This window comes from Simochromis diagramma, unplaced genomic scaffold (genome assembly GCF_900408965.1).
Source record: "Simochromis diagramma unplaced genomic scaffold, fSimDia1.1 OVJJ01000421.1, whole genome shotgun sequence".
Classification (NCBI taxonomy): domain Eukaryota; kingdom Metazoa; phylum Chordata; class Actinopteri; order Cichliformes; family Cichlidae; genus Simochromis; species Simochromis diagramma.
Window position 1 is genome coordinate 4,135,008 of NW_024387250.1, and position 8,186 is coordinate 4,143,193.

General features: G+C 36.6%; 1 protein-coding gene across 2 annotated transcripts; it reads left to right on the forward strand.

The window, feature by feature from the left end:
- Nucleotides 1–19: 19 nt before the first annotated feature.
- Nucleotides 20–5,040, forward strand: cutc (cutC copper transporter homolog (E. coli)). 2 transcript variants are annotated; one of them, XM_040001154.1, is made up of 9 exons: nt 20–133; nt 325–403; nt 658–717; nt 1,920–2,129; nt 3,928–3,963; nt 4,178–4,311; nt 4,434–4,461; nt 4,563–4,668; nt 4,816–5,040. In XM_040001154.1, exons 2-9 carry the CDS (start codon nt 334–336, stop codon nt 4,925–4,927), a joined length of 756 nt encoding a protein of 251 aa, XP_039857088.1. In that variant the 5' UTR covers nt 20–133; nt 325–333; the 3' UTR covers nt 4,928–5,040. The 2 variants fall into 2 exon arrangements, with proteins under 2 accessions (XP_039857088.1, XP_039857087.1); XM_040001153.1 differs by having other exon boundaries at nt 83–220.
- The last annotated feature ends 3,146 nt before the right edge of the window (nt 5,041–8,186 follow it).

The window sequence follows — 8,186 nt, forward strand, 5'->3', positions numbered from 1 at the left end:
ATGGGCGGGCATACGTCGCATTTCGCCCAGTAATGCATCATAAAACGTTTATATATTCTCACCCGTCTAATCGCGTGTTTTGAATTCAACGACCCGGAAAACGGTGATCTACGGACTAGCTGTATGAGCTGAAGTAAGTCTCACAAAACATGACCTGACTTCATATCGTTTTTAAACGACTGATACGGTTCCATGAGTCGATAAGACGTGGATTTAACAGGTAGCTGTAGTAGTAGTTAAAACCTAAAGATGAATGAACGTGTTAACTGAGGAGTTTTCACGTAATCTTGTTTGCTCACTAACTGTATTCCTGTCTCTTATTAGACTGTCAGTATGGCAGAGTGCTTTTTAATGGAGGTGTGCGTGGACTCAGTGGAGTCTGCTGTCAATGCTGAACAAGGAGGTCAGTAAAGTGAACAGTAGTGAACACTGTCATGCCCTACTATTATTAAACTCACTGTGGCGTGCTTGCTAGATTGGTCATGCACAGGCAGTTCTACTTAAAAACAGAGTTAAAGGTTGCATAATAATGAAGTGTTAGCTCAGACATATCTCTACCATGAGTATTAAATTGGCATGCGGTGTTATTTAATTCCTCAAAGATTACAGGCTGTAAAAGTCTATATAGGTGTAATCAGAACTTGTCTGTCCTGGCAGGTGCGGGTCGACTTGAGCTGTGCTCTAGTCTTCTGGAGGGTGGGCTCACTCCGAGTCTAGGTGAGCAGGATTTCTTCTAGCATCTGCAGATACCCCTAGCAAAAAACAAAACAAAAAAAAAGAAAAAGAAAAGAAAAGCTGTGGCATCAGGCGCCAGCAGATCTTTCAGGTTTTAGTCAACTGGAACCTGCCAAGTTGCATTACTGCCATCTTCTGGAAAATCCTTAAATACTATCTAACAGACAAGGCTTGGGTCAAAAAGACTTTCTACCCTTTCCCAATCACATTACTATGACCTCCATGGAAAAAGAGATTTAATAAGGACTTGGGGAAAAAAGAACAGGATGCACATAGAATTTGACTGTTCTTACACACAGCTCTACTTCAAAAGTAGGAGTATGATGTTTAGAGGTCACCTGTGGGTTTATATACCCTTTAACAAATCTAAACATCAGCAGACTATGACATAAAATAGAATAAAAAAAAAAAACACAGTTAATGTGTTAGCTGTTGATTGTGGCTATGTTTGTTTTTAATAATAGTCAGGTAGTGTATCTCTTTGAATTACGGGATGTCATTATGTCCTTTTCTTTCATAAAGCCTGCTCCGATGCAGCCTCTGCTAAGAGAGGTAAAATAAAAGAATAAAAACCTTTTCTTAGTATTTAGAGAACTCGATTGGCTCTTGTTATGCCACCTAGACACACTTCAGTCGGTTAGAAACCTTCCTAAGCAATTTCTTTCTATGTGACTGCAGCCCAGTTCATGAAAGAAAAGCATTAAAGTGTGTAGATCCTTGTCGTTCTTACCGCCCTCTCTGCAGGTTTGCTGTCATCATGTCTCTGAAGGTCATACTGGTTCAGTTTGGTGGGATAAAGTCAGAGACATGATGGATGTTGCTTGTGCTGTGGAGAGTTTTATTTTGGCTGCTATGTCTATTCATGTCTATTATTGGTTTTTATTACTTTTGATGTTCTCTTTTCCGCTGCTTCCCCTACGTTGTGCCATACCAGTTTATTATGACTGTGTAATATACATACCTACTCTCTGTGTTTAGTCCAATACAGCAACCACTGTTGAACAATTTTATTCCACCCTCTGATTCGCAGAGTTTCATATAAATACATATAATGCCTTTATAACTTGAACCCAATTAACTATGTCTTCAGTAGTCCATAGTCTGTACTAAGCATTATCCTATTTTATATAGGAAGCCTGGGCATTTGTTGCATGACACATAATTCCACCTGTACTTTACTCCAGGTGTGCTACATGTAGTGAAGCAGTATGTCAAAATCCCCATCTATGTAATGATACGCCCTCGTGGGGGCGACTTCCTGTACTCCGACCTTGAAGTGGACGTGATGAGAAAGGACATAGAGCTTATGAAGAGCCAAGGAGCCGATGGGCTCGTTCTGGGTGCCTTGACAGAAGATGGACGGGTGGATGCAGAGCTCTGCATGGAGTTATTGGGTATGGTCTCTTTATATATTTGACCTGATTTGTTACATCACTCTAAATAACAATGAAAAGGCCAGACAGAATATATACAGTAACACTAAAAATAAACCAATAGTTATAAGAATTATATCTATGAGTTCGATAGATTGAGGAAACACCATCAACCTTTAGAAAGAGTACACAAAAACATATGCCTTCTTTTAAAATTAAATATTTCTGGTTTATATTGTAGAGACTTGTGATTTATTCTAAATAGTATCCCCAGATTGTTTCCAATACTGCAATATTGTAAATATACTTTCCTAAAAAATGAAATGCAAGTCAGAAAGGCAAAATATTATCACAATAGTGTAAAAGCCACAGAAATTTCATTGCTATGTCCAAGATTTTTAGTCACTTTTCAATGATAAGACAGATCCATAATACAGTCCCAATCAAATGCTGAAAAATGGCAAAAAGTAATATTTTGCATGGTTGGGTCTTAACAAGCTTCCAAGTAGAGCTTCAACATGCAACAAGAAGAAATGGGTGTGAGACAAAACATTTATTTGAGATTGCAATTTATTGAAAACAACGGTTAAACTGAAACAGGCCATTGTTGCCATTTTTCAAGTGGTCTTAAACTTTTGATCGGGCTATTTCTATATTAATCATGTCACATCAGATTTCCTTCCTTTTCCTTCAGTGTGGCACCTTTTATTTAGCCACAAAAAATAAAAATAAACATGAACTTGCTGTTGAATTGTAAAGTTCTGAAAAAGCTGGCAAAACACACAAGAGCCAATATTTCTGTACCCTTCATTCTTCACATGTTTTCACTTAAAAAGAAAACCAATAATTTTACAAGGCCTAAAGCACTTGCAGTCTAAACATGAGCGTTTGACCTTAACTTGAGTTCATTATTTATTAAGGGATCAACAAAAGATCTTCCGGAAACTGTATTAGGAGGTGCAGACATGATAGTGTGCAAAACAATTGAATGTAACTCCTGCACACTGTTTCGCTTACCTCCAAAACATTTATTAAATTACATTGTTTTGGTCTGAATAACCCATTCACATGTATGGAAAAGCATACCAGAAAAGTTCAAATCATCCAATCAACTGATGGACACTTTGCTCTGTATTTTTGCCGTTAGTTAAGGGATAACATTGAAACAGACACCAGTTTGTTTCAGTAATTTTGTTTTTGTGAAAGAGGAAAAGTTTACAGGTTGTCAGGAGTGCAGAGAGTTTGAACTAGTAGGCTTGAGTATCCAATATTTGTATTTTTACTATGCAAATATAGCAAATTTATTATGGGACACCACTTGTTATGAAGATGCACAGGTAAAGACGTGTTACAGCAGGCTTGGTAATCCAGTTTTAATCTCACACAAGGTTTCATGTAGCCCGTCATATGTCAGCTCTCCAGAGAAGGAAATGCACTACATCTCCACAAGGTAGTTGTGACCCATGTTAAGCGAAATCAACCAGCACTATGAGTTCATCATATTTCCAAAGGTCCTACTGAGACCTCAGAACATGGTAGGGCTAACCTCCAAAGATCAGACACTATATATTCTCTCAAGTTTTTATCACTATCTTTGCATTGTTACTTGCAATATGCAGTATAAAAAAGTGAAGCCAACAATCTTTGATATAGAGTATAGCAGTACAGCTGGCTATGAGTGATGGCTTTCATAAAGGTAGGAAAAAAATGCTGATATTGCTTATATTATACAAGTCGTATTTCACAGTTTTGCACTTTTGTTTGACATTTTGTACTTTTCCATTTCTTTCTTTTGTTTTCTTACTTTTTTGCACACTAGCTGCTGCCCGTCCCTTGCCTGTCACCTTCCACCGAGGTAAAAGTTTCTTCTTCAAAGTGCTTTTCAGCTTTAAGCTTTTAAAATTCTTTTCAGCTACAGTTACTCTTAAAAAGCATCACAAATTCTTAATGGAATAAAAGCCTTGCATAATGCTATTATCAGGTATAGCTCCGAAAAGGTAAAGAACGTCTTAATGATATATTATTAAGCCTGGGCTTTTATTATGACACTAATCATGATCCTACTGCAGCTTTTGACATGGTTCATGACCCAGCAGTAGCTCTGGAGGCGCTGATATCGTTAGGGTTCGAGCGTGTGTTGACTAGTGGCTGTGACAGCTCCGCTTTGGAGGGACTGCCTCTCATTAAACGGCTTGTTGATCAAGTACGTGTACCCATATGAATGTCTTTCTTTACATGCAGACATATGAAACTCTAATAGCTGTTAGGTTATTGTTCTTGATCTTTCATAAAACCTTTAATTTTCACATCATTTCTACTCAACAGGCTAAGGGCAGAATTATCATAATGCCTGGTTAGTGCCTCCGCCATTGCTCCTTTGTTATTTATGTGTGTATTTTTACAACCTTATTTATTTATTCACTGTCACTGTTTTTGTTTTTGTTTTGATAACAGGAGGAGGCATCACAGAAAGGAACCTACAGAGAATATTAGAGGGGTCAGGGGCTCAAGAGTTTCACTGCTCAGCCCGCTCCAGCCGGGAATCTGCAATGAAGTTCAGGTGTGTTTATTTTCCAGTCTCAGGCGAGAGGTGGGATCTGTCCCTTTGGTTGCATGCATTAGGAGACTTCTTGCAACTTCATGTTGATCTAATTATTATTTTTTCTATATAATTCTCTTCTTCTTCTCTTCTCTTGACGTTGTGCAGGAACACCTGCGTCTCAATGGGAGCTTCTTTCTCAGCACCTGAGTACGGCCTGAAGGTGGCAGATGTGAGCAAAGTCCGAACTCTAAACGCAATAGCCAAAAATACCTTGTGACTGTATAACAGTCATGATAGACTGGGAAAAAAAATACCTCAAAAGTAATCATGAGTAATAATACTGATGTGTACTGATTAAATTCCATAAATAAATGTCATAATCGCCAGAAAGCTCTGCTTTTTGTTTTTTTTCTTTTAAGATATAAAATCACCAATGAATCAGTCCTTGTCAAGTTAAAGAGCAAAGACATTAGTGCATCTCACAGAGTATCTGTGAATAATATGATGTCTATATATGGGAGCACTTCTCTAGTGATATCATCCAATAATGTGCATAGAGAACTACTCATGTGTCTGGATGTGCAGGCTGATTTATAGGATTTGGAAAACAGGTTTGCTAAAATATGTTAATAAGTGAAACGTACAGGAGATGTGTACACAAATCTATAAAAGTTCACTTTTTGGGTGTGTGTGTAAAAGATTCTGTAAATATGAGATGTTTAAAAAGTCACTCAGCTGTGAGGAGTATAAGAAGCTGTAAAAAGCTGAAAAAATGTGTAGTTTGTAAAGTTTTCAATAATAATGAGGCCATTTGTACTCTTCTCTTTTTATTATTAGTGTATAATTCACATACTGAGTCTTTTACACAGGTAAAAACTTTTCATTGTAGTTTTAATTTGTTTTGATGATCTATGTATGCACAAACTGTTATTTTACACAGTCATGAACCTCTGGTCTCACATCTTAATAGATTTTTTTTTAATTTTATTTTTTTATAGGCATTCATAAAACAGACTAATCCAGGTCAAACAGATTCACAACTCTGCACACTAACAAATGACATTGCTACAGTAATGCCCCCCATGTATGTTCAACTACAGTTGATTTCTACACTGAAAATATGTATTTTTTTTTTAATGAAAGATAACTGCTTTTTAAAATTGCAAAACAAAATATCAATTTTACATAACTCCCTATTTAAAGTGTGTGGGATTATAATATTATTTTATGCCATGTTATACCCCTAATTAAAGATTGTGAATTATTATGTAGTTTTAGTTTGCATTATTCTCCTGAATTAGAAGAAGGTGATAACTATTGCATTTGTTAAACTGATTTGCATTACATTAGACTGCTGATTTATTGTGAATGAATGATATTGTTATATGATGCATTATACTGCTGAGTTATAAGAAATACTGTTCGCAGAAAGTCATCGCCTTATTTGTCTGATTAGAAGAGAACAGAACATACTGGAGAGGTTTTCTGCCCCATCTCAGCAGGAGCAGATAAACAGGGAGCCAAGGTCGTAGCTTAGGTGAGAGAAAGAATGTGAATGTTTAGGCTTTTATGATTAGGTGGGGGCCACTAGAAGCTATAAGAGTTTGATCAATGCTCCACCATTTTGAGATCTGGTGCTGTCTGCGTACGGTGTCCATCTCCCACGCGTGTGATCATTAAAATCATCGTTTGACTCAACCCGGCCGGACCAGTGTTGTTATTTTGGTTTTTCCTCTTGTATCCATCCCCAATATTTGAATCCGTAACAATGTGAAAACAAACTGAGTTCTTCCCTTCAAGGTTTTGGAGAACTGATAACAGATGCCTGCCTTTCTGTTGAAATTACAGAGTGCAGGAATGACACATCTCTTTGTTCTTCTGGTGTGGATCTCTTGGCCTTTCCACGAAAGAACAGCACATACACAGTACATGCATTTATAATAAACTCATCCATCCCCAATATTTGAATCCGTAACAAGTGATACATAATGCACAGTTGTGACTTCCTGTTTTTGTTTTTTCTCTGTTCATTTTCATCTTCTTCTTCTTCTTCTTCTTCTTTCAATAAAAACAGTTTTCATATTAGATTACATCTTCTGTCTTTTAAAAAAATATTATGCATTATGCACAAAACTTTCCCTAAAATGATTTGACTTGGTTGAAATATTAAAAGCTAGTTTCTTTAATTGTTTTTATTTGACTTTTGACACACTGCACAGACATTTAGGTTTTTGTTTGGCTTATCTTTGCTTATCAGCTGGTGGCGTCTGGTCAGAGACAAAAAATAAGAAGATAAAGTTTTTTACAAGTGAACAAAACGTTCTATCCTCTATTATAAGGGCAGTACAGAGTGATTATTCTTATTAAAGTACATTTTTGATAATAGTTTAGTCAACGTGTCAGTAGAAAGGAAAGCTAATCTGAGTTTTGATGACAGATAAAACAATCATATGTGTGTGTATATATGTACATATATAAGTGGAACCAGAAAAGTTTTTAAAGTCAGAGAAGAGGTTTTTTTTTATTCAAATATTCATCTACATCTCTGAGTTTTACTTTTATCATATTTAAAATCTGCTACAGTCAGCTTTACCATTTCTCTGAAAAAGCTGCATCTTTTTTTTCCTGCTGTGAGTGTCCTACCCTTTGTACAGATATCTTAAAATCAAGTCCTTGTCAATGTAATTGAATAAACACTGGATAACGACATGCATGAGTTGTTTTCACGTGTAACATAGCTGTCCTTGATGCTTTACACCCAATGAGTCATGTGATGTTACCAGACATTTTAATAATTAACCAGTTTTAGCACCATGGCAATCAGCAAAAGACTCACACACACTTGTGTGTTGTCACGCGCTTTAATAACCTCCCTGCTTAACGTACTTTCCCTGTGTCATGCTGATTCTTCATTTAACTGCAACTACAATTTAGGAAGTCTCTATTGAAAAATTCACTGATAATCTTGTTTACCAAGTTGTTTATTGGTCTGCCATTAGTTGCGAGCATGGTTAGGAGTATGTACAGAGGTGAAGTTCAAAGGTGATTTTGTGTTTTCTCTTGCTTTTTTGGGAAGTGTCTGAGGTTTGCATAACACATAACTTCTATTGGTTTGTCAAAACCTATTGATTATTCTTAATCTTAAGTAGTTGCATTTTTATCCTCCTGTGTAGACAGACTCACTCTTATTAGCAGCGATGATTTTTTCATTTTATGGGTGATTGAGTCTCTGGTGCCTAGAAAAAATTCTCCTACAAAAATAGTCCATCAACACAACTGACAGCAGCACAAAAGCTTTTTTTTGTTAAGCTGTAAAAGCTTGATTGCTCCTCCAGAGACGCTCTTAACCTTTAGTTAAATTTCTGCAGAGCGCAGACAATGAAAATTAATCTATACTCAATCTTACGTTGCTCTTTGGTTTTTGGAGCATGCACCCTGATCAGAATGGGACACAAAAAACAGCAAACGAGAACGAAACAGCTTCACTAGTTAGCAGTTTGACAGCCTGCAGCTTGTTTACAGTTCAGCAGCTTCAA

Bases quoted from the DNA above. Each gene is read 5' to 3' on its own strand.
- cutc (XM_040001154.1), top strand. From the start codon at position 334: ATGGCAGAGTGCTTTTTAATGGAGGTGTGCGTGGACTCAGTGGAGTCT. The intron at 4,462-4,562 runs GTTAGTGCCTCC...TTTTGATAACAG, and splicing joins CAGAATTATCATAATGCCTG to GAGGAGGCATCACAGAAAGG. The intron at 4,669-4,815 runs GTGTGTTTATTT...GACGTTGTGCAG, and splicing joins GAATCTGCAATGAAGTTCAG to GAACACCTGCGTCTCAATGG.